General features: G+C 41.0%; 1 protein-coding gene across 2 annotated transcripts in view; it reads right to left on the bottom strand.

Moving 5' to 3' along the window:
- Positions 1–362: 362 nt before the first annotated feature.
- The window catches only part of GRM3 (glutamate metabotropic receptor 3), a 98,021-nt gene continuing 71,214 nt past the window's right edge, over positions 363–27,169 (bottom strand). The window contains exons 3-5 of one of the 2 annotated variants that reach the window (XM_047849372.1): positions 25,136–26,202; positions 14,239–14,413; positions 363–822 (exon numbers count right to left, since the gene is read on the bottom strand). In XM_047849372.1, the coding sequence (XP_047705328.1) occupies positions 749–822; positions 14,239–14,413; positions 25,136–26,202 (1,316 nt within the window). In that variant the 3' untranslated portion in view covers positions 363–748. Of the gene's footprint in view, positions 823–12,720; positions 12,816–14,238; positions 14,414–25,135; positions 26,203–27,169 lie in introns of those variants that run through there. The other variant, XM_047849370.1, reaches the window with a different exon arrangement.

The raw sequence follows: 27,169 nt of genomic DNA, 5'->3' as shown, positions 1-27,169 counted from the left end.
AAAGAAACCAGTACAGATATTGTCATCTGGCCCCTGAAACAACCTGATGGTTATGGTATCGTCACTCAAAATCTGATCTTTGTGATCTATGAAGAAGTCCAGTTTTGCTCAGAACTCTCTACCAGGGTGACAGCTTGTGTTCAAAGTGTATGTAGATGGAAAGAGAAGCACGCTTAGTCAAGTATTTCCAACATTAAAAGCAGAGGTAATCTGAAGTCAATATATTCAGATTACTTGGAGCGATTAAAAAAGAATAAGCCGTTACCCACCATGCTGGAAAACCTTGAAGGTTTTATTCTCAATATTTTTACATTAATACAGATGCTTTTTATTTTGTGCTGAGAAAAACAATCTGTTACACGTAATGTAACTTTAATATACAACATAGAAACTCATCCTAAATTAGTTACAACAAGGACCTACAAAAAACTTCATAGGAAAAAAAGTTACCTAATATTGCCACCATATTTTTTAGACTGACCCTGTCAGACCCTGTCACCAATGCTCAGCTCTGTAAACAATGGTTATTTCCACATTTGGGGGAATCGTTAATAATAGGGGCACTAAAATCAGCCTAAAAAGTTCTAGCACATCACTATATACTGTACAGTCCTCAAAAATAATTTATTGTACTGTTTCTAAAAAAAAGGTACTAGGGTTCTTTTGCTCTGTTTCCATATTCTGGAGCTGCACGTGAGCACTTGTGTCTAACAGTCTAAAAACACGAAAACTGAACTGCAATTCACAATCACAGAGATGAGGTGGTGGCGTCGAGAACTTCCCGCCCATTGCACACCGTGGGGACGTACGTGCTTGCAGAGGCTGGAAAACAAAACAGGTCAGAAAATGCAGTGTCAGTCAAGCGAGCCATGTAGGTAATGGAATGGATGATCTCAGACACCAGTTAAAATTAAGTTCAAAACCCATTTTAATTTGGCTTTGGACAAAGCTAAGCGACTTAGTGCTGTGGTAGTCCCATGTTCTAACTAGGTTCTGCTCAAAATGAGTTTGTATCCTGGCACATTCCTCCGCTGATGACCTACCTCTTGGAGAGTTGATAAGCACCATCATTGTTGAAAGGAGTCTCTTGTGAATTTAAAATGAGCTTTGGTAAGCTATAAACTGGTTAAAATTCAATGTGCAAAATTCAAAGCTCACTGCCATTTGTTAAATTCATTACGGGTTTTAGTACCTTCGTTACTTTTGTTCTCTCTGGGCAGGGGTGACTCACACGTAGTCTCGTGAGCTCGACTGCCGTAGTGAGTGGTTTGATGCACTTTCATTGTTCACGTAGAGAAACTCTGCGGAAACACTCTAGCAAGGGCTGGGGTGCTAAGAACTCAGATTCTTAACAATTCTCAGAAAGGAAGACATTTCAAAGGGATGATGTTCTTGTCAATGACATTAATGACAACAGTGTCAGGGTGTGAGCACAATATGAGTACGCATATTCATTCTTTTTACAGCATTTAGTTTTCCTAGGTACACTTCATATCTCTTGTCGCTTAGAAGGTTTTGTTTTTATGAGAAATCTAGATACAGCTTTGTCTTTTTACCAAATGAGGACAAAAAAGCAAGGAGCCCCATTCTCCACAGGATGTGCAACTATGTAGCCAAGAGAATCTTTAGAGCTGTTTATGTGACATCCCTTAGCCTGTCCATGATGCTATGCTTTGACCAGAATGAACTGATCCTCTTGGCTACCTGACCACAGCTCAGGTCAAACCAACCAGTCAGCTGGCTTCTTCTTTAAATGCATACCTCTTGGTTAATAATCATATGAGATAATTCCCTGCTAAAGTGTTCATGTTTGACAGTGGAAATATTCTTGCCCCCTAAAAGGGCATTTTTTTTCACCATAGGATTTTTTTAAACACAAAGGAGAAACTAATTATGAAATTTGAGATTATGTGCTCAATCACCATGTTTAGGGCACTGAAGTCTTTCCAGCAGCCTCACAACTAGGGAAACTTGAACTTCTCAATTTTGCACTGATTACTTGGCTAGGTATGTGAGAAAAGCCATAAGGACCAGTCTGTGTGACTGTCAGGTTATAGCAGAGTCCGTGACAGGCTAACTCTTGGACATATTTTTCCTTTTATCATTTTTAGGATCGGCTTCAATTTTCTTTACAATATGATCCCACTGAAAGGTATAACTTTGGGAGAAAACATGGCATAATTGACATTTCCTGAAACTTCCACAATGAAGACATTTTAACACAGTGCATGCCAAATAAACACTGGATGGAAAGTGATAGTGATAATTTCAAATGTGAGGGTTTTACTTCATTCCTTGTAAAGTTTCTTCATACTTTATCTAACCCTAGCTTCATCAAAGCTAGGTAAGGCAAAAGAAAGAACAAGGTGAGGTGCAGTTCAATCACAGTTCACTGGAAACCTAGCAGACATTCTGTGCTCTTTCTGCAGTCTCTCTCTTTCCGTATATCAAGTTGACATCCCCATGTGGATGTTTAATAGACATCTCAAAACCAACCAGCCACAGAGTAGCTCTTGATTTCCTAACCTGTCCCCATTTAGTCTTCCTTCCTTCAGTGAATGGTCTCACCATCCAGTCAGCGACCCAAACCAGAAGTCTAACGTTTCTGCTTCCTTCCTTCTTTGTCCCACCTCCCATGTCAACTCTATCATCCTGCCGAATCAACTCAATCTTCCCCGTCTGCCTACCCATCTCTGCATCCACCACTTTGGGCCAAGGCGCCATTATTCGGCTTTTGGCTACTCCAACAGTGGAGCCGCTGGTATCTCTGTTTCCCCTCTTGCTCCCCTGCCACACATTTCTCTGTACAGCAGTGAGAGTATTTTTAAATGTTAGTCACCTCCCTCTGCTCCTCCAGTGGCTTCCTTCTGTGCTTTCCTTGCTCTGGTGTGTATGTCCCAGGGTGATTCAGACCATGCCTATCTTTCTGCATTCATCTCATTCCATGGTTTTGTCCCCATTTTTCGCTTGTTGTCCTCAAACACGCACATCACGGCAACGTCAGGCCATTGCCATAGCTGCTGCCTCTGCCAGGAATGTTCTTCCCTCTCTTCATCACATGTCTTGCTTCTTTTTATCATCTATATCTGAAATATCACTTCCTGTAAAAGGCTGTCATCAGGCCACGTAATTCAAATAGCCAACCAGTTATTCTCTGTCACATCACCTAATTTTAAAACCAATATTTTTCTTGCCTTTTTGTTTGTTTGTTACATCTTATGTCTTCTAATAATCTTGACCAGGAAGTATCCAGGGGCTCTGTCTTTTTCATTATTTTATCCCAGTTGGTGGTTATGGAATACACCCTTTTAGAACCTCTATAAATATTTTCTGAATGACTATATAAATTTGTTGCATTTCAAAGAACAGGGGAACCAATGGAAGTTTCAAGAAGGATATAATCTTTTCACCTGAAGAAATGACCAGCAAATAGGAGGCATATGGGTAGCCCTGTCTGGGGTCAGGTAGGCCTTTTTTCTTCTCAAGCCACATGGTGACAATGACCATCAACCATCCCTGCGAAGAGAAGGAGCTCAGGCTGTGAACACCCCAGGGCCAGCCTGGTGCCTTTGACATTTTCACTAATCTCTTCATCTTTTCCAGGCTCAGGTTTTATTATTTCTGTGCAGATTGTTCATTTCCAGAGCTTGAAGAGGAATAATATGTCATAGGGGTAAGTCTAGGAGAACCAGAGGCTGGTATGTTCATGCTCTGTGTCTATCTTGGATCACTCTGATACCCTTTCTGCCTGCATTTTTAAAGATCATATCAGAAACCTCCGGTTATACTCCCCATACTTTTGGAGTTTGCCGTAATGCTGTTCTCAAGTGTGATCTTCAGATTTTCTTGTTCAATGCATTCTAACTTCTAAAAAAATTGAGTGTATCTTGACTAGGTAGGTAATAAGTACAGGGGCTACAAAGGTAGCTGCATGGAAAATCCTAAATTATAGCTTCAAATGATGTTCCCCTACCCACCCCACCCCCACCCCGCCTGGAGATAATCATTATGAAAACTTGCAGAGTAACTTTGATTCATCTACCCGCTTCACAGGGACATTGAAGGGAACACCCTATGTTAGAACTCATCTAAACTCTTTCAAAGGAAGCTAATACAAATTCAGGGTTTTCTTACCAGGAATCACAACAGCAAAGACTCCCCAAGACTCTTTCTGCAGTTATTTTGTCCCTAACCGCTTTCAAGTGGATTAAAGGAACTGTAACTTGTGTTTTTCTGCATCTCCTTTACTGTTCCATCTGTAGCTTTTGCCTGTGCATTTTATTTTATTATGTAAAAAATATTCTCATTTTTGTACGTGCTGCTGAATATAGTAGAGGAAATTACTGTTTTATGAGTTTACTATCTCAATTACTTTGCCTGTCATAAATATTTTACATATGCCTTCCATCTTAGCCCATCTGTTATTCCCCAAGGTAGTAAACTCTGTGCCAGAGCAAAGTACTGTCATTTTCATGTGTGTGTTTGTGATGAGCTCTTGCTATTACTCTAATGAAATTCTCCTGAGGGTTTTAATGGTGTAAGTTTAGCCCATTTTCTTAAGTGCGGCTAAGCAGAGTCCTGTAATCAGACTTTCCTTCAGAAATAAGAGGCATGCAGGCTTATTTCTGGCCTTCCTGGGAGGAGGGGGTGAGGAGCAGCTGCTAGTTACCCCAGGCTAAGGTGGTGCTACTCAACTCGAACAGTGAACACAGTGGAAAAGAACCTGGTACGTCCCACCATTGATCACCACAGGGCCATTCACACCCATCAAAAGGCATATTTTACTTCACAAACTCCGTGAGGCATCGGAAATCAATGCAGCCAAGTGGCAGCTTTGTCTTGCACTGTGAAATCCATTTCTCTTCCACCAGTAATGCACAGGCTGGCTGGGCTTTGGAAAAAATGACCCCATTTTTTTCAGGTACCTGGGCCCTCAATCAATGCTAAACATATTTCTTTAATAGGTTCGTATGGATGCCAAGTCTGTTAGTCAATTTAGTGGTTGGGACTTGGTTCCTGAGAATCAGTGTGTTACTCTAACTGTGTAATATATCAGATGCGGGGAAAAAAGTAAAACAAACATTTAAACAGAACAGACATTCCACTTTGTTTCCATCTGTTCCATTTCCTTGCTCCTGGTAACCCCCCAAAATTTTTCCCAGCATGTCTGCTTGTTTAGATATTTTAATGCTATGGTCATTGAATTCAGTTTCTACCAGCTGTTTGTTGCTTTTTCCTCCTACTTTGTTATTGAACCTGTTTTCTTACTCATCACCTTAATTTTACTTGTGCTAGGGACCTTAGGTCCCCTTCCAGATGTTCTTCTGCTGATTCATACAAGTTGTCTGGGAAGATGATGACACTACTAGCCGCTGCTTCGGTAGCCTTGCTTTGTCAGAGTTCACGGTGGAAGACACAGAATCAGTTATTAAGAAACGAGGCTAGATTCTCGGGATAAAGGTCTTAAATCATTAACAGTAGATTTGAGAGGAAATCACATTCGTTATGATGCGGGATGAAAATCTACAGACCCAAGATGTAATTTCCAAATGTGAAGTTAGAACTTAAGAATGCAAAGCCTTCTTCATTCAGTGATTTATTTCTTGCGAGACAATATTCATGGAAAAAGAAAATATGGCACGTACTATTTTATTACCCAGAATACAACTCAATTAACTTATTGATAGAAATTCCACTTGGTCTTCAACTAAACACCCCAGTCCATTATTGCCACGATATGCTGTCATTCTTTCTTCCCAATCGTGTTCTGTTATTCTCTCCTCCATCCCTCAAGATGTATGAAAGCGGATGTACGATAAAATAATTTGAAAATGGAAGGGCTTAATTTGTGTGTTTTTCTATTTTGCATTCCTTTTGCCTCCTCTTAGTTTCCCAACATCTCTAGTTTTTCCTCTTTCTTATCAAAATGTGTTTTCAGGCGAGGATCAGAAACTCATTCACCCTGAGGCTCAAACAACTAAGAAAAGCTATATGTGCTTCTGTGTCTAGGGATCAAAGTCAGGCCACAAGTGTTAAACTCTAATAAAATAATGTCAGGCATTAGTCCTCCTCCCTAGTGCAGCTCATCTTGTCAGCTTCACCTTCAAATTATATACAACATCTGAACACTTGATTGCTTTCCATCACTACCACCCTGATTTTAAAGCACCAACATCTGGACTATGCAGTAGCTTCTGGAATTATGTCTCTGCCTCCTCCCTCTCTTATATTCTGCCCACACAGCCAAGATGATGAAAATGATGCTTTTAAAGTTAGGTCACTCCACATCCTTTGAGTGTTTTTCCCAGTTCTTTACAGTAAAAAAGTAAAAGTTTTTACAGTGATTTCCAAGGTCCTACATGACCTGCCCCCTCTCTGTACTCATCTTCTCTTACTGTCATCCTTAGTCACCTCCCTGATATTCTTCCAGCTGTGGACTTTTGTATTTGGTCTTCCCTTTTCTTGGAATGTCTTTTCCCCAGATACAGACAACGTTCCCTATTTTCCTTTCCTTCATGTTTCTGGTCAAATGGTACCTTAGCACAGAGGCTTTCTTTGGCCACTGAATAAAAAATAGTAACCTTCTGCTCCCACTTTGCCTTATTTGTCTGTGCCCAACATTACTTTCTTCACATCACTTATCAACTTCTGATATATTATATATTACTGGTTTTTCTGTTTCATTCATTACCCCATCCCCTTTGCCTAGAGCTGAGCCTGAGCCCAAAAGTTTCTTGAATGACTGAGTAAATTATCCATCAAATTGATTACAGTTACTTACTAAGGGTTCTCTCTCCCAAAGTGTCTGAAATTTCCTCTAGGTAAGACAGATATTTAAAAAAAATATTTCCACATAAGTAGGCATTTTCCTGCTATATGGACACAGATATCTCCATATATGGATGTTCTACAGAGACTTTTACTTAAAATGAAAAGGAACTTGAAGGAGAAATAGTATAGAATAAATTGATGTTAGACTCATTGCTTGCTTTAAGGAATTGTTCATCTAAAGTCAAAGTATGGGCAGTATTTGATTATAAACATATTTCCTTTTTTAGTTAACTTACCTACATAGTTAGGAGCATTGTACCGTGTTCCTAGAGGCACTGATAATTTTGGGGTTACATGGAAATGCATATGGCTATTGGTATCTCTCATACAGTATTGAACTCTCTGGTTTAGGGACTCTCTTTGAGATACTGAGTTTACCTTGTTTTCAATTGTACAGGACAGAAGGGAACTATACAGTGTAATTTAATTCAAGAAAGTGATGCTTCTGCTTAAACAACTATTTAAATGAGAGAAATTTGATCTGTGACATAAACATTTAGCCAGCCACCGTTAAACAGTATTGTTTTGTCTTCACTAAAGCTCTTTTTCTGGGAAGTTTTGTGGGTAGCCCCTCCGGAATACCATACCTTCTCTGTGTGCAGCCAGGGTGTGGGGGTCGCCGGGGTCTCAAAGGGACACGTCTTATGCCGTTGAACTCCCTGGGTGGGCTTTTGAGATGAACATAAGTTTGCACCCATTGCTGGTAGAACAAGATGCTGTCATGTGTGGCACTGAAGAGAAAGCTTCTAATTTAAAAAAGAAATCACTGAACTTGAAGATGCTAAGATTCTTGCTGTCAGAATAATCTCTGAGATGCATTTTGTAACCGAGCTGAGGCAGAAAATCCAGAGACGCCACAAAAGCCACTTAGCCACTTTTGAGAGTTTTATCTGTGGCTCCACTTACCAAATTCCTGAAAGTGTCTCACAGGGAGGCCCCGGCTTTCTTCTCTAGGCACTGTGGTTATTAGAATAAATGATCCTCATCATCCCTTCTATCTCAAGTTCCTTCAGCCACTGTTTAAAGAAGGCATGCTATGTTTGCTTGGGGAAAATCTAGTGAAATGTTAGAGGTAAAGAGCAAATGATTTAAGGGTTATAGAATGGCAGTCGTGAGACAAACTGGAAACGTGTGGAAAGGGGAAGGGGGAGAAGCATCAGTTTCCTACTCCATGTAGGGTTACCCCTGAGAGCTAGGGCCCCTTTCTTTTCCCACCCTCCAGGAGGAAGGCGTGAAAGAGAATGGAATGAGGTTCTCAGGCATCCTGTGACTTTCCTCTCCCAACGGAAAACGGATCGACATCTGTCTGATATGTTTGCACTAGGTATATTGTGCCTGGAAGCAGATGGCTTAGCTTGCTGAATACTCTAGGCTCCTCCAGTATTGGCCAGTCAGGATTTATGTTTATAATATCCTTCCAAGAAGACCATCAATTCAGTGTGTGTTGTCTTATAAGTTGCTAATTTGCCTGGCCGGTCTAGTCGTGGGACTCCCTCAACTGTAAAGTGCAGGCATATTGTGCTGATTTTCTGGACTTGAACGGTTGAGAAGAAACTTGGGCATTATGTGCCCTTTTTTATTTTTTCTTTTATAAAGTCACATTCAAACTTGAGCCCTGGCTTGCCCCCTCTTAACTTGGTAATCTTCAAAGGCTTGGACCCTGTTAAGTGCAAAGTCTGGTCTTCATGTGCTTGCTTTCTGTTGCTGTAGCCCTCTGGAAAATTATACTGTGACTCTGAAAGACTGTGCACTTGATCTTTTTATACTACTTCTTATAATGTGAAAATGCTTTGTAATAAAGAATAGTTCTATTAATGAAGCAGTTCACACTTGAGCACCTAGACAAGGGACTTTGTGAATAAGGTTTTGGCAGAAGAAATCAATCTCCATATGCCTGTGGCTCCTCTGGGACCCAAATCTGAGCATCATTAGTTAGCAGAAGCCTCTTGACTGTTCTTAATGATAATGGCATACATACATCTGAATGATCACCATGAGCAAGAGAAACACATATCCCCATAGGACCAAGTCTGGATACATAATAGCTCTGAAGACTGTTGGGTACACTCCATTTCTCACCTCCCTCTCCCCACTCTGTGCTGATACAAACTCAAGTTAGTGTCAACAACATTCTGACCTGCATGGGTCCCCTGGGGTTCTATGCTGCTTAACCTCACGTGTACATCCAGCTTGTGTCCTTCAAGATTCTGCAGTTCCACTTCCACTTGCAGCATAGTTCTTGATTGCCTGTCTTCAGGAACCAGCTCTGGGAAGCCCTTTTGCTTCTAAAGCTGAACAAAATAGAGAACGGTCTCTTCTCTTCCTTCTCACCCAAATACAAAGAGCGTTTGCTTACGTGTGTGGGTGTAGGAGCAGCAGTACAAGTATGAGTTTAGGATTTTAGGGTGGCTGAGTTAACCGCTGTTCGAAGGAGTATTCCCAGTTTCAGTAAATGTCTTCTAAGGGGGCAGGTACTTCTGTGCCAGAAATGCCTTCTCTGGGGGGTTCCAGAGAGAGAGCTGAGGAAATAGTAGCTGCCTGGGAATGTGGCTGTTGGCATCATGAGGCAAAGGATGGGAGCTCAGAACACCTCTCCCTCTCTCAGTCCAGTGCCAGCTTCCTCGGTGAGGGTCATCTCAGAGACTCTCCTTGCTCTGCACTGACATTGGTAGGTGAAGCACACAGCGTGGTGGAGTCCAAGGTTCTCAAAATGTTTTCCTTGGACCACTTTGATTGAACCAGTTGGAGTATCTGTTACGAATCAGATTTCTTTCGACCCGGATCATATGGCCCAGAATATCTATGGGTGGGGCCTGGGAACTTCATTTCAATGAGGTTTTTTTTTGTTGTTGGGTTTTTTTTTTGTTTGTTCGGTTTTTGGGGTTTTTTTTTTTTTGGTACACAAATATCGGGAGCCATTGGTCTCTGGGTGTACTGAATGGAGAAAAGTTAATGTTTCCTTTATTGATATTTTTTTAACTGTTTATTTTTGAGAGACAGAAAGAGAAACAGAGGGCAAGCAGGGGAGGGGCAGAAAGAGAGGGACACACCAAATCTGAAGCAGGCTTCAAACTCTGAGCTGTCAGCACAGACCCCAACACAGGGCTCGAACTCATGAACACAGAGATCATGACCTGAGCTGAAGTCGGACGCTTAACCGACTGAGCCACCCAGGTGCCCCTAATGTTTCCTTTATTTTTATTATTTTGACTCCCACTGTGTATAGTTAATCAGTTACAACTAAAATTGTCCCCTTTAAACCTAGCAGTATGTAAACGTTTCACAAATGGTGAGTTTTCCAAGATGTCCCTAACCATGTTTTTTCCTCTGTGCTTGCTTCTAAGTTTGGTCATGCCTTTACGTCTTTTTGCAGCACTGCTCAGCTTTTAACATCCAGTACTGTTACTTGTTCTGCTATCAGCCACCTTAGCTGCCATCAGGTAGGTCACCCAGGCTCCTAAATGATGTGATATTTCTGCCACTCTTGCCTGAGAATTAACTGGGAATTAATTTGGCCGCACCTTCCAGTCTGGGGAATTTCTTGGCACTGCTCGGGATTACCTGTGTCAAGTCTGTGATCCTTAATGAAACTGCAGTACTGGCTTAAGGATTTGGAGAATGTGGCCCAAGGAAAATGGCCACAAACTATTTCATAGCTGGGGTGTGTGTCCCTTCCTTGAATCTGGACAGGCTTTGTCCTCCTCTCTAGGATTCCACGTGGAAAGGCATTCTGCCAAGTTGCCAAGCTGGAGAGTGAAGCTACCATGGGCTTCCAGATCAGGTCAGTCTCAGCGGAAACCCCAGAAGGACCCAGTCCAGGCCTCATAGAGCAGACGAACTGCTCGGCCAAGCCCTGCCTGGATTCCTAACCCACAAAATCCTGAGAGATATAAAAGGGTTATTTTTTTTTTAATTTTTGATTTTTATTTTTTTATTTATTTTTTATAGGGGGTTATTGTTTTGAAGCCACAAAATTTTGTGGAAGCTTGTTAGGCGGGAATAGATAATTAGATGTGTGTGGGTGTTGCGGTGAGTAACCCTGTTGGTATATTAACTTATTCTTAACATGGGGTTGTTGTTTTTATACCTGGAAAGAGTAAATTAGAAAACCAGCAGCAATACTGGTAAGAATAACTCAATACGGTAAAATGCCTATATAATACCAGAACATAAATTATGTAGCAACTAAGTAAAACATATGCTTTACCTAATGAACTCAGAACAATTTGAGGATTTTTCTTGAGTTATAAAACAGTGTACTTCCCAATATTTAGGAAGGAAATGGATATGAACTGAGCTGAATATATAATGGAGGAAACAAGCATGAAGAAATTAAACCAGTTGCTTACATGTTCACCAGAGTGTGGGTTAGCAACGTGTTCATGCATAAACTAGATCCCATAGACCAGTGTCTTTCAAACTTCTTTGATTGCAATTCACAGTAAAAAACTTCCTACTTGGACCTTGTAGACGTGTAACCACTGGAGCAAACTCCATGAAATACTACTTACCCTTATCACATATAATGTACTCTAATACATTTTATTCTATTTTCTTCGAAAACTGCTGGCAAAACATACTACATAAATTTCAGGACCCATTACTAGGTTACACACTACAATATGGACAACAGTGGTCTAGATGCCGAGCTTCATGAGACTAGGGGTTCTTTTTCTCCACTGTGTACCTCGGTGCTTAGAAATTTCTGTTGTATAGAAGATACTTAAGCATTTAATGAATGAATGAATTTCATGACTCTAGTTCCAATTTATGAAAATGGGTAGGATATTAATCATGAATCAGGAAACCCAGAGTCAATTTTTGAATCACCGTATATCTTTGAGAAGTACCTTTCATATTTTCTCACCTGTGAAATGGAACTTGTAGTATCTACTACTCATGGGATAAAAGGAGCCCACAAATGAAACTATTTTGAATAAAATATAAAGAATTACAAATAACAGATTAATGTACTTGTTACTTCTGTAATTTGATATGCCTAGAGTTATCACATGACTACTTCTTCACCTTATCATTTTAATACCACTTCATTAACATGGATTAGAGAAAAACTACTAAAAAAATGAGGTCCTTTTTAAAGAAAAAAATTTTTACTTAAAATTTCATTGAGTAACAAAATAGTTCTAAAACGTTGGGCTGGGTAGATGCTTACTTCGAAGTATCTAATTGGGCCACTTGCAGATTAGCATTCTGCGTGAAAGCTTAAAATACATTGTTTTTGTGTAAGTGGATATTTCTGAAATTCTGAAGAGAGACTTGGTTGGGTAAAGTGCCCTTGGTATTCCTTCAGGAATTTATTAATTCCAAGTATGTATATTAGAAAATGCTGCCATTTTGAAATTACTAAGGTTTATATGTATAAATGTCTGTGGAAGGGGCTTTGTTAAATTGTTTGAATAACAGCTGGGAAATCTGAACTCTGAGAGCAGGATGACTTTTGCTCAGAAGTCAGTCTTGCTGTACAGCCTTGGGTAACTTTCCTATTGTTATCCCTGTAAAGCCTACCACGTACCTAACTTCCTGGGAACTTTCCCGGCTTGCACCCTGACTGAAGTGGCAGGATACAGTTGTTGGATGCACTGCCTTTGAAATCAGAGAAACCGACTCTAAATTCTGGTTCTGCCATTTTCAATATGTGGGACCCTGGGTAGGTTTCTTGATGTCAGGGAATTGCGTGCATTAAATAAGATACAGCACATGTGCACACGTGTATGACATTTTTAGCACGATGCCCAGCAGATAGAAAAGAATCAGTGATAGTTCCATTGGCTGTTCTTATCATTGTTGTTTTTATTTGCTATTGCCAGTTCTTTCTTGTCTGGTCTAGCTAGCTGCTACAGTTGGGCTCTAGAAAAAAGATGTGCCTGCTCAAGAAATAAGCAGGTTTCTCTGGGGTCCAAGGAAAATGATCACAAGTCTTACCATGCGCTGGCACTCAACCATCGTGACATCTAGAAATTGAGCTGAAAAGACAAGAAGATCCCTGTCTCCACCAAGGAGTGGCATATCCAGTGCATCCGTGAACGTGTGCTATCAGCCGGCAGCCTTTCCTTTGTTTGCTGGGGGAAGGGCAGCCCTGTTAAATTTTATACTTTGCTGCCGAAACTGGGGCACTAATGTGATTGCTCACTCTGTGATGCTGAGCTATTTTGAAGCATCCTTTCTGATCGACTCGAGGCAAAATGGTGAGGCAGTCATTTGTCTCTGTCACTCCAGTCTTCCTTCCCTCTCTTGTGGCTTCCTTCCTCCGCCCCCCTCATCCTTCTGTCAGTGAATTTCTCCTGCTTCAAACCACAGATAAGCTGAAAATGGCTTAAAAGGTTGTCCCCTTTAGGTACACTGTGCCTGAGAATTTAATGAGAGGCTCTCTAAGGATAGTGTTTCAGATGTTCGCAGGCCAGTCAGAGATGCAGTGGTGGCCTGGGCTCTTCCTCCACTACCCTTCAGCTGGTTTGCAGCTGAAAAGCCCTGTGTCATCGAAGTACGAGGAAGATACATTCCGGCGTTTTTCAAGGTGTGTTCCATGGAATATTAGCTGGTTTAACTGTGCTTGAATACTTTTAAGGAACTGTAAATAACCAAGTTAAACAGATTGGCTTACTCTCGGGATTCTTGATGCTCATGGTAAAGGTGGTGCTTCAAACTTCTAAGGGGGTATTTAGGATGAACCATTTCCCGTCTTTTTTTGGTTATCTTCCTTTAATTTTCCATGAAGCACCTTTATAATCTGTGTGACATAGGACAGACTTTGCAGAGCACCAATCTAGTCCGACCCTCTGGGCCAGTGAGTAAAGCCACAAATAATAAAGTGATGTGCTCAGCGTTTCCTATTGAATTGATTGCAGAGTCAGGACTAAGAAGTAGGTGCTCTGACTCCACAACACAGTCAAAAATTCTAAGTGCGGGGTGCCTGGGTGGCTCAGTCAGTTAAGCATCCGACTTCGGCTCAGGTCATGATCCCACAGTTTGTGAGTTCGAGCCCCGCGTCGGGCTCTGTGCTGGCAGCTCAGAGCCTGGAGCCTGCTCGGATTCTGTGTCTCCCTCTCTCTCTGCCCCTCCCCTGCTCATGCTCTCTCTCTCTCTCAAAAATAAACATTTAAAAAAATCCCAAGTGCAGTAATGGATTTAATGTCTGTGTTCCCTGCTAGACTGTATGTACCATCAAAACAGGAGCCTTGCCTTTCACTCACCTCTGTATCCCTAGCACCTAGCATACGGTACCTGACACACAGTGGTTGAACCAGCACTTATTAAATTGAATTGAGATTGTTCATGGGGGATGGACATGGGTTGTCCTTGCCTATTCCTGTTCATTGCTTCCCCTCTGAGCCTTCTCTCTGCTATAGGGCTATTCATGGAAGGGTCACTGCCAAGTTCTATACTTACACTGAGAATATGTGGTCCCCGTTCCGCTGACACTGAACCTGTTGAGGTGCAGTCTGTGTGTGACCACATTCTTTTGGGGTTGGAACAGGATGATGTGCACCTTGGGTGCAAACAAACAGCCCAGGACCACGAAGCCACTCAGGCTAACAGAGATGCACATGGTTGTTGTCTGCACCTACAAGAAAAGGTTGCCTAGTTAAATGTCTGGCTGTAAATGCAACCATGTCACCTACTAAAAAGAACACTGAGAAAAGACCAAACCAAAAAACCCAAATCATCCACAGTTCTGTTGTTAGTATAACCAAACCAATAGGATGATGAAATGAGATCTTTTGAACTTGAGATGTTCATGGAAACATTGCTTAAGATCTGTTAGCAAACACATTTGTGTTAGGTGCTCCTGAATGCTTGCCAGGACTTTACATGGATTTTCTTGTTTTGTTTCTTTTCCTCTTTATATTTGTATAAAGACATTTCTGCAGAACCACCTAAATCAGAATCTTAAATAGTAAAATATCAACATTCCCTGATGAAGTGACCAGATTGCTGATGGTTTCAGTCATTCAACTTAGCTTGTTTAAGGTTTACTGTACCATGAACAAATCTGAGGGGCCATTTACATTTCCCCATTTTTTTTTTCTTTTTTGCTGGGAATTCTGCCCATCAGCTATTGGTTACCCCACTCAAAATTGTGAGACACTGTCAACTGTCTTATGAGCTACCTGTAAGTTATTTCATTGGCAACCCTCTGGAATCTTGATACACGAGGTACTCACTGTTCAATCATTTTGTTCTCTAGGCTTCCGTACGTCTGTTCTTGGCAGAGAACTTGCACCTGCTTCCTCTTTGTCTCCCGTGAAAGTACCCCTCAGAACTAGGTTTTATCGTGCCTTGTTTTCATTCTTTTGCTTTCCCTCTTCATCTCCGCTGATCTCGTCATCTGTCCTAACTTCAGCTCCCACAGATTTTCTAGAAAATCCTAAATTAGCTTCTACATATTTTATTGCTTTCAGTACTAAAAAATGGAAATTAATTATTTCTTCTATCAGTCTCATTCAGAGTAGCTATGGTAAATCCTAGGGTAATTTTAGATTTCTTTGTCCTTTTGCTCCAGGCAATGTTATTACCAGATAGCATAATCTCTCATGCCCTCAAGTGTTTGACCTTCTCTAATCAGAGAAAGCGCAAGACTGAACAATTAACTGGAGAAGCCACATAACTCTAGAAGGCTGCGTTCTGGTTTGACTAGACACAATTCAGGTTACCCCTGTAGCATTATTCTTCAGATTCTGAGTTTACTTTGTATGCCAAAAGGACAATCTACCCTATTTTAAAGCTCCTGTCCCTTTTAACTGCTCCAGTGCCCTCCACTTGACCCCACACTGCAGGCTCCTTTCCCTTTTGCCAGCTTCTCAGAAAAGAGTCCACTCACTAATTTTGCAATGTAAAAGCCTTGATAAACCATCACTGTGTTATTTATAGCAGGTCCAATTTCTGGCATAATTTTTTTTTGTATTGATGTGTACTATCAGAACTGAACTCTTCCTTTAGAACTATCCTCTTCCATCTTCACTTTTGGCTGGGGAGCCAACATGAGAGGTGCCAGATACTGGAGTGAGGGGAGGACAAGTTCAAATGTACCATCTTTCAAGGAAACCTTTTCTAATAATATTCTATAACGCTGAAGCTTCTCACACACTTTAAGCCGTTACAAGGGGGAGGAGAGGCTTTTATGAGGAGGATATCTTGAAAAAAGGCTGTGCTGTGAGTTCTAGACCTTTCCTCCCTGAAGGAAGGTTGTGCTTTTCTCCTCACTCAAGACCTGGAGAGGAGTGCTTCAATGTGGCTATTCACAGAATGTTTGAGGCTTTTCTGCAGGAGGAAGATGCCCTGGCTTGAAGCCTGATTCCTGTCCTGGAAGTCTAGGAGGTGAGAAAAGGTTAATTACTTTCATGGCAGAGCACAGACACTTGCTACCGTATTGAGACAGCCCTTTACTGTAAGAATTTATCAAAGCAAAGGATGTGTGAGTGCCGTGCATGGACTGGATGTCCCACACTATAAAGACCATCATGGGTAGTCTTGTGCTCCTTTGGAGCGGCTTGAGTCCTTCCTAGAAAGAGGCTGGTGGCCGGGTGTAGTTGGGTGCCCTGGGACTGAGCACGGGGCCACAAGGGACAGGTCAGAATAGGACTTGCCAGCCAACTCACTCAAGAACCTGCAGGAGAAAAAAACCAGCCAGATATTTCTGAACATTGCATGAAAACACGCTTTAATCATCTTCCAGGTATCCCAAGGATGTGTCTTTAACAAACACTGCAGAGATCATACAACTATCCATTTACGTAAGAACTGTCCTGCTTCTTCCTTATTACTCTCTGACCAGGGCCAGTGGTGAGACGGGGAGTGTAAATAAGAAGAATGGAAAAGCCAAGCACTGCAGGCTCTCTGCCCCAGGCAGGCCAGACTTCGGAAGAACATGAGATGTAATGTTAAGTCAAGGTATGGTTTTGATAATTATACAGGACTAGGCATTTTGATTTCCTAATAGAGACTACTTTCTGTTGAAGACGATCGTAGGACCATGTGTTACCTAAGAGCACACACATTCATGGGCCAACCAAACTCATGAGCATTTTCATTCATTGCTCTTTCCCCAGCACCAGAACGGAGCTTCATATGATGAACGCTCAGTATGTGAATGTGTTCACTGGGATTTCCATGCAGGGGTGGGCGATTATTACTCTCACTAATTACTAAAGGGGCAATGGTTGCCAGAACTAAAGATGCATTTTGGTCATAGTTTATGTAGCATATTATTTAATATATTTGTTTTGATTGGAAACCTTTTAGATTTTTATAAAGCCGAAGTACTGGCCTCATAAATTCAATTGTTCAGTTCCTTTAAGAAGTCATACTACTTACTGATGGGGCGCCTGGGTGGCTCAGTCGGTTAAGCATCCAACTTCGACTCAGGTTATGATCTCACGGTTTGTGAGTTCGAGCCCTGCCATCAGGTTCTGTGCTGACTGACAGCTCAGAGCCTGGAGCCTGCTTCAGATTCTCTGTCTCCCTCTCTCTCTGCCCCTCCCCTGCTCATTTCCTCTCTCTCTCAAAAATAAATAAACATTAAAAAAATGTAAGAAGTCACAGTACTAAAAGTCTGTATTTACCTATAATTCTTTGTTCTGCCTTTTTGTACCCTATTAGTCCATGCTGCTCTGCTTTCAGCTTCCTCAAACTTCCAGCAACATTGGACATGCTTCCTTCGTTTTAGCTTCCTGACATCCTTCCCTCACTGAAAGTTCCTTGTCTTAGTTTTGTTTTTGCTGTTGGCTTTTTTGCTTCTACCTGAATTTTAAGTGCTGGAGTGTCTCAGACCTCAGTTTGGTTTCTCTTCACTTCATCTCATTGGGTTCCATGGCTTAAGTACCACCTATGTTGATGTTGCTCAAGTATTTATTACTAGTTCCAGCCTATCTTATGGGCTTCCACACATATATTCAACTGCTGTCTTGGCATACTGTACTGGATATGTCATAGGCATATCGGGATTAATATGTAAAACTTGATGCCCTCCCCCAGGTACTTGAGTACGTGACATAAAATCCCACCCAGCTGTGCAAGCCACAAAAAAGGGACTCATCCTTGATTTTTGCCTTTTCTCTGACACCCACACATCCAGTCCAATAGCAACTTCTGTTCGTTCTTTTGGAATATAATTTTCTATGGTCTCTTCTAGCATGTCTTTCAAGAACAGGCACTGACTGCCTCTGTTCTGGACTTTCTTTCCACGGTAAAGAGGTTCTGGACCTTCTTTGTATGGCAAAGAGACTTAGAAGATGGAGATAGTGCCTACTTTTGGAGCAAAGAGCCAGAATATCATCCGTTACAAAAGGTTCAGGTTCCGTAACCTCACATTGCCTCCCCCGTAACGCTGCCACTGACCGTGCTGTGGTGACACGGGCCACTTTGCCTAGCCCATGAGAAGTGGAGTTCAGGGAACCAGAGCCAATGCTGACCCTCTCTGGCTACCACTACTGCTTTGAGTCATAAAGTTTTTTGATCAACATCAATAAAACTCTGGCAAGCTAATATGTTACTTTATAAGTAGAGTCAAATCTGAGATGCTACAATCTTCGATAGTTTTGACAACAGGATCGCAATGGTTTTCTCACAGAGGAAGTGTGAGGGCTTTGTGGGCTGAATAACAAAATGTGAGAGAAGTCCATGGGAATCAGTAGAAAGCATGCTGACCAAATTCTATGGCCAACCGGGCAATAAACAGTGCTCTACCTTATTCCCCGGTAATGAACGATGGGGATTTGGGGTGGGGGTTAGAGGCTGAGTAACTGGAAGTAGGTTCAGATAGAGCTGCTGGACCAGTGCCATAGTTGTTGCTAACTCCTCTAGGGAGTGGGGTGGATTTCCTGTCTAATCTGGTTCAAGTCCTGGGTGGACAGAAACTTCAACTCGTTTTCACATAAAAGTTGCAGAGACACGCACGCATATTGAACACAAAAGGAGGGACCTTCAGAGAAGGCAGACATCAGGTGAGTCACCTGCACTGTGGCTGATTCTCCCAGGAGATGAGGGGGCAGGGTGCATAAATGCTTGCCACAGAATAACGGCACAGTGGGGCCCTCTCAGGGCTCATCCCTTGCTGTAGTCTCTCATGAGAGACTTAGATCCATTCCAAGAGGACAGAGTTCCCTCAGTTTTTGTTTTTGTTTTTTTTTTTTTTTTTCAGCACAAGCTGGTGGCAAAAAAGGAGCTTTGGTTCTCTCTGCAGGATTTCCCTGAGACAGAAAAATGCTCTGGAAAACCATAGATGAGGCACTGGGTAGTATTTGGACTCTCATTGACTTGGATTGGGTGTAAAATGCTGACAAAGGGGCTGTACTAAAGAATGAGAAACTGACACAAAGAAATCTAGATAAGTTCTTGCAATTGGCTATAGCATGGGAAAACTCCCCTAGCCATTACGTGAAAACCAGGCAAGACTCTAACAGATGTTATCATCACAAGAGAGCAAATGCTGTGGATTAAGATGGACTCCTTTAAAAACCAGTCACTGCTGTGTGTATCAAGGCTGAGTTAGCTACACTGCACAAACCACGTGCCTCAGGCAGAAAGCTATCTGGCTCTGGCTTCCAGTCAAGGGGTCCCTGAAGTTGAAACGGTAATGCTGATCTTGCCATCCACTTTAGGGTTTGGGGGCTCAGAAACATTGGACCTTTGTTAGATTGAGCTGAAAGTAGCTGCTTGCATACTTAAAGCTAAAAGCAAATGTGCCTTACTTACTAGCATGGACTTACTCTCTTCCTCCCTGCTGATTCCTCCCTTATTCTCCAACCCTGATTTTAGCTCCTTTAAAGAGAACAGTACTTATGATAGGACCAAAATCTCCCCATCCCCAAGGGTGGCTGAAGTCACACAGACACCAGACCCAGCATGCAGGGAAACTTGAGAGAGGAAAAAACTCAACTTTTTATGCTCTGTTGGTTATAGACAACCATCTCACCATCCTATCCAGACCTGCTAGGGGGACGGCAGGACTTGGACTATGATGAGGCAAGGAAGGCACTTCTTGAGATGCAATTTTAAGGGAGCATCAAAAACTCAGTGATTACGGCAAATCATATTTTATTGCATTATGTTTTGAAAATAAAAATGAATGCTGAAAACCTATGATGAACACACTGTCAACATTTTAAATAGGGATAGGATTGCTAACAGTGCTGTACCATGACATATTCAGTCTTAAGGCAAATACTGATCCAAAGACTGCTTATGCACGGGTCAGCTAGCCCACTTTGCATTGTCTAGTGAAAACTGGGCCTTCGGGCACCTACATAAATGCTGACACTCTGGCTACAGTGATGGCTCTACTAAAGTCCTTTGTATCCGAATCAGGAGTCTTGGGTCGTCTGCCAGCATCCCTGAACACGTGGCAGTTTAACTTGTTAGATGGCAAGATGGGTAAAAACCTTTGACAGTTCTCGAAGTTTCCATCTCCATTGCTAATATTCTACCACCTTCCTGGAACATCTATGACAGCCACCTAACTGGCCTCCCCTCTTCTGCCTTTGTCTTTAAGTCAGTGTCTTCAGCAGCTTAATTTTCCCCACTACAATGTGAGATCATAAAATAGGAGACCATTAAATTCCTCCGCTTAAAATATTTCAATGGCTTCTTTTTCCACATAGACTGAAATCTAAAAGTTTGCTATGGCCTATAAAGTCCTACATGATCTAGCTTCCCTGCCCACCTTGCATATAAAATCTCTCTTCCATCTACTCATTAAACTATAGCTGTATATACCTTTCTTTTCTGAGACTTTGTTTTTTTTGGCCTAGGTGTGTTCATACTTGCTGTTTTTTTGACTAGCACGTAAAATCCCCATGGCTAGCTCCTTCCCATCCTTTAGTGGAGTATTATGAAATAGACACCAGCAGGAGTGGCAGACAGTTTTGAAAGAATTTGAGATTTGATATTTTTTTAATCTTCAAAAGAGTCAACATGGGTAAATCAGAATTTCTTTGTAAGTGTTAAAACCTTGTCAGAATTCTAGAGTGACCTCCAAAGTCTCTGCCTACAGTGGGTAAAGTGCTTCCTCTGCACCACGCCCCTTAAAATCCATTTTCTTGGTATTCAGAGTACTGTCCTTTGCTTAGCAACATCTCTACTACCTGGGAGCTTGCCAGAAACCCAGAATCTTGGGCCCCCTCTTTTCTTACTGGGTCAGAATCTTTTATCTTAGCAAGGTGCCCAGATGAGATGTATTCACACTAAAGTTCGAGAAGCACTGCATTGGCATCACCCCCTTGTCCTCCCATCACAGCACTTAAACCACAGCATGAGTTACCCTGTATTTTCATCCGTTCATTATTTACTCTCCATCTGTATCCTTCCCTCACTTGCACTAGACCGTAAGTTATAAAAGAGAGAGATGTGTCTGTGTTGACAGATGTATCTCCAAGGTCCATAATAAGTGCTCAAATATTTTTGGAAGACATAAATGAACAAAACATTCAGGAATTACTATTAATTCCTTTATGGATAACTTTATATCCAAACATGACCTAATCTTTATTTATACCATGTAAGCTAAGATTGGCCCCCTGATGGCTTAATGTTTGAGTCTTATACTATCTTGTGATACAGAAAGAGATGGCCTGGAAATTTATCAAAGATCCTTTGAATTTTTGGATTCTTACCCAAGTTCTTGCCTGCTAGGTCTTGGATGCTTGTAATAGCTTCAATTAGTTTTGCTTGTTCTATGCTCCACTCTTTCAAACCCATCCTCCATATTAAAAACAGAGAAGTCTGTAGTGTAATATGAAAGGCATTGATTTGCATCTGAAGAACTTGTCCTACTGTTTCTTAACTGTGTCACCTGGGAAGTCAATTATCCTCCAAGTTCGTTTACTCATCCTTCCAATGGATAATAACATTTGCCTTTCAGGGTGCTAATGAGGATAAGTGAACTCACGTATGCAAAACATCTAGAGTAAGTTTCAGAGTTGATCAATAAACATTAGTTCCTTTTTTTCCCTCTTATGTTTCATCATGTCACTTTTTGCCTGAGCAAACAACCAACCAAAAGAAAGTAAAAATGTAAAAATATCAATTCCTCAAAGCCCTTATTCATTATTTAAATGCATTATTTAAATTCATTACTTAAATGAATTCCTCTGCCTGTTAAAAGTTGACCACATGGCCAATTGCCATTAGTTTCTCTCTAGACCCCTCCCCCAAACCCATTTTCTACTTGAGTAAAACCAATATTACCTTTTTCTGCTTGGTTCATTTCCTGTCCTGCCTCAAGAATATTCCCCACATGCCCTATATTCTCTCACCACTGTAACTGCAGTTTCCCACCAAGGTACAGTGTGAAATCACACCTCTTGAAATTCTTGGAAAGACCATTCTTACTGATCCAACTCTTCTTTCAAACCTATAGGCATTTAAGAGCTTGTACCACCAATTTAATTATAAACTATTCTGTATTGATTTTGAATTCTTTCATGCTTGTTGATTTTTTTTTCCCATCTGGGATATAAGCTTTTTGAAGACTAGAAAAGTGCTTTATTTATTTATAATTCACAAGAGGTGGCAAAGTACTGAGTCATAAACCTTGTTGACTGTTTGGTGGCCAAATTCCTACTAGCTGCCTGTAAATGGATGGGTACTTCTCTAATGCTGCTCATTCTATCTGAACCACCTGGTTTCCCTGTGGGAAATTTTACACCTCAGTCTTTTGGAATTCCTAAAACAACAGTCTCAAATTCATATGCTTACAGGGTCATGCATATGCACAAGTGAAGGGAGCCAAGTGGAAGCATTCAGGGATTGGTAGCTGTGTGCTCTGTCTAGAGGCATAAACACTAAGGTCCGGCTCAATGTTGCATGCGGGAATTTGGGTCCGCGTGTTTTACTTTGTTAAGAGAAACCAAGAATCTGGATATTTCTGTAAAATTCCTCAATTTTCTAATTTTGACAAATATTTCAAAAAATTTCAAAAACAGTGAAGGCCACACTAAAGACATCTGTGAGACACTAAGAGCATATGATTGATTTAATCAGTCGTTTTCAGTCTTGGCTGCAAATTAGTCACTTGGGGGACTTTGATATATCCAGATGTCCAGGCCACGGCCCAGGCCAATTAAATCAGAATCCTTGTGGCTGTGCTCCATGTATCAATATGTTTTTTTCAAAGCTACCCAGTTGATTCAATGCACAGTCAAATTTGAAAACCAATGGGTTGGAGGCTCCATTCTACCTTTTCATTTCTTTTGTAAATTTTGCCTTGGTGTTATTTGTAAGGGGTATGTGAAGCCTCAAGTTTGGATGCCTTAATTAGCATGGACCTGAAAAAACACTCCACAACCTCTGCCCCATTTGCCTCATGCCATGTGGTGAAGCTTATGGTATCTTCAGTTAATTTCACTTAGTCAATTGATCTCCTATATACTGCTATCATGTTAAGGAAAGAAGTCATTTCTTTTCTGTCTTTTAGAAATAAATGCTAACTCATTCAATAAAATTAAACTTTTATAATGCTATTTGTTTATTCTCTGTAGTATTTTCTGTTCTGTTTTATTATTAGCTTTTTTGAGAATGAATGGGTTCAGATCGTATACCCAGGGTAAAATAATATTGTAACTGGTTCACAGTCCCAGTACCCTAAACCATGTCTGCTGAGGATGCTTCCTAAGAACTTAAAAAAATCCGTACAGATCTATAGAAGTGGATATGCACATAAAGACAAAAGATAGAAGTGGCAGCATTAAAATACATTAACTATAGTTATCCATTTTAATCCCCTCACTAACGGTTCACATTCCCCTATGGCTCATATAATATGACCCTTGATTTTGCTGTTCAGTTCTGATAATTTCTCTACTGACACATTTTCAAAAAATTTTATAGGTAGGCTTAGAATGCCTGACCATTACACCAACATTGAATTTAAGTTCTTTATTTTTCTTGTTCTTCCTTTAGTTTAGTCCATGGTTTCAGTCACATCGTTGTAAATCATTTAAAAGATGAGCTATGTTAAGCTTTGCTAGTCTCTTGATGCCACATTTTAAATAGCTGTGTCTTCTTTTTGAGCTGCAGTGTTCAAGAATTTTGGTAATATAGGAATTGCTGATAAATAGAAGATTTGGGGATTGTTACAGTCTACAGAAGCACTTTGTGAAATTATGGTGTAACAAGGAAATGCCCCTGGAAAACTTCAATCTATGTCAACTTAAGACATATGGAGAATAAAACCAATTGCCTCAAGTGAAAAAAAAAATCTTATACTCCTTGGAAGATACTAAAATCAGAAATATAAATGCAAAAGTAACTGATTGATGGTTTCAATAATTTGAGAAATCGGGGCGCCTGGGTGGCGCAGTCGGTTAAGCGTCCGACTTCAGCCAGGTCACGATCTCGCGGTCCGTGAGTTCGAGCCCCGCGTCAGGCTCTGGGCTGATGGCTCAGAGCCTGGAGCCTGTTTCCGATTCTGTGTCTCCCTCTCTCTCTGCCCCTCCCCCGTTCATGCTCTGTCTCTCTCTGTCCCCAAAATAAATAAACGTTGAGAAAAAAAAAAAACTTAAAAAAAAAATAATTTGAGAAATTATGGTAGAATGATGAACTCTGTCTTTCAGAAGAGATGGTAATTATATTGATGCCCAAAAATTTGAACTATGCATTGCTAAAGACTTTATGAACACTGACTTAATTAGGTTACTTGGATATATGCAGTAATATTTTTAACTAGTTCAAGGATTTTATATATATATATATATATATATATATATATATATATAATCTCATATGTACAAGAACTAAAGTTGTAGAACATGTATAACAAATTTACGTTACATTTTAATCTGTTTTAGAGACATAATGATGCTTATTTGAAGCTTGAGTGAAAGTGTTTAGATCTGATAATGGCTTAATGTTGCAAGTCTATTTTAATTTACAGATTAATCTGTGGTAGCCAGGTTCTCTTGTGTCTTATTTGAATTATTCTCACTAGGTTCTTAGTGGTTTAATTCTTGCCCTCTTGTGAATCACTTTCTAAACTTAAAAGTTTTAGAGGTGTGTGTGTGTGTGTGTGTTGCATCTTCCTCCTATTAGATTATAAATTGCTTGAATGACCACATTATTTACATTTATCTTCCTTTCTGTGCCTAGTACAATGCTTTGCACATAGTACTCACTAATTAAATGCTTTTAAAACAAATTGAATGAGTTTCCATATAGAATATGGTGGTTTATCATGGCGTTTACAATTACCTACCTAATTACTGAGATGAAATAAGTCTATTTTAAATCCTACATAACAAAATATTGGCAGGATAAAGGAACAATGAAAAGAAGAAACCATTCAAAGACTTACTCTGTAATCACTTGATGTCACATAAAATATAGGGAGGAAGGCAAGCCAGATGATGCACGTGGTATACATGGTAAAACCAATGAACTTGGCTTCGTTGAAATTTTCTGGGCACTTCCGAGTTTTGAAGGCATACACAGTGCATAAGATCACCAGGACCACATCGTAGGTGAGTGAGATCAACATGCTGGAATCTCTGACATTGCATTTTAAGATGACTGTCTCCCGCTTCTCTGGAAGGGTGTAGCGCCTGGTGCCCGGAGCTTCCAGGATCAGCCACACAGACACCACCACAATTTGCACCAGTATCAGACCCAGGCAGATGAAAACCTGAGAACTCGGGCTGATGAATTTTGGCCTCTGAGCTCCATTCTTTACCCCATCAAAGATGCGGGCGATGCAGTTTGTCTTGGTCAGCAGGGCTGAATAACAGACAGCAAAGGAGGTCCCCAGCCCTAGTCGACGCAAAGCACAGATGACTGGTGATGGCTTGGCAATGAAGAAGAATGTCATGCAATAGGACAGACCAACCCCAAACAACAAGATGTAGCAGAGCTCCCGGCCTGATGCTTTGACCAAGGGTGTGTTGTTGTGCTTGATGAAAACAGTCACAACTATGCATGTACACATAAAGCCCAGGCAGGCGATGGTCACTGGACCAATGGCCCAGGCATCTTCCCACCTGATGTAGTCCTCGGGGAGATTAAAGCAGGCAGACAGGTCTGCAGTGGGCCACTGCCCGAGGCCGCAATCCATACAGGTAAACTCGTCAGCCAGGTATTCGTAGGGCTCACAGGGGATACAGATCCAGCAGCAGACATCCCCTGGTTGCATGTTCTTCATTTCATTGGGGGCACAGGGGTCACTGCACTGGGAAGTGGGGACCGAGTTCCGGGACCAGTGGATAGAGTCAACATCTAGTGATAAGGTTTCTGCCCAGTGACCAACCTTCAAGTAGGAATACTTGCCACCCACGTACTGGAAATTGAACACGTTGTATCGTCCCATTCCATCTCCGAAAGTGTCAAACTTGACAATGCTATCGGCACCTTTATTTGGGTTGAATGGAGCTGTGACATATAAAGTGAAAGAAAAAAAAGAACACCGTTGAGGCATCTCAGGTGTGATCAATTACTTCCTGTTACACACTTAGCAAAACTGAAATAACAGGGAATAGGGATTCCGAGGCTGAAATAACTTACTACCATTGAATTTACACATTATAAGCTACTAGAGTACTCATGCATTCATAAATTCACCCACTGAACATTTCTGCATCCTCCTGTGTGCCAAGTGCCAAGGATTAATCATGAGCGTAATACAGAGCCTGCTTTCAAAGGAGCTTATTATGTAACGGGAGCTGGCAAACATGTAGTCATATTGTCTGTGCTGTGTAAATATTCATTTCTTCAAAGAGTTCACACTAGGAATTGGGCAAAGCTTTGTGTCTCATCCTTATTGCTTATTGATGGTGTATAGACCCCAAAATATGAAATGTTTTCATGAAAATATAAAATTAATAGGAAGAATTTTTCTCCAAAAGGAAGGTAAAGTTTTTCACCAGAAGTGTGTGGTTTGCTTCTTTTTTAAACCGCTTTTGTAAACTGAAGTGTAATTGACATGCAATGTTATATTAGTTTCAGGTGAACAATATAACGATTCGACAACCTGTACATTACTTAGCGCTCACTACTAGAAGTGTAGTCACCAGCTGTCATCATACAATGTTATTACAATATTATTGACTCTATTCCCTATGCTCTACCTTGTGTCTCCATGAATTATTCACTTTGTAACTGGAAGTTTGTACCTCTTAATACCATTTTGTACCTTTAATCCTCATCCCTCACACATCTCCCCTCTGCAACCACTGGTTCTCTGTATTTAAGAGTCTGGTTTTTGTTTGTTTTGTTTTTAAGATTCCACATACAAGTGAAATCATATGGTATTTGTATTTCTCTGACTTAGTTGACCTCACAGAATACCTTCGCGGTCCATCCATGTTGTCACAAATGGCAAAATCTCATTTTGTAAATA

The sequence above is a fragment of the Prionailurus viverrinus genome, chromosome A2 (assembly GCF_022837055.1).
Source record: "Prionailurus viverrinus isolate Anna chromosome A2, UM_Priviv_1.0, whole genome shotgun sequence".
Lineage (NCBI taxonomy): Eukaryota > Metazoa > Chordata > Mammalia > Carnivora > Felidae > Prionailurus > Prionailurus viverrinus.
The sequence above is the reverse complement of the archived record's forward strand: the minus strand, read 5'-3'. Positions and strand labels throughout refer to the sequence as shown.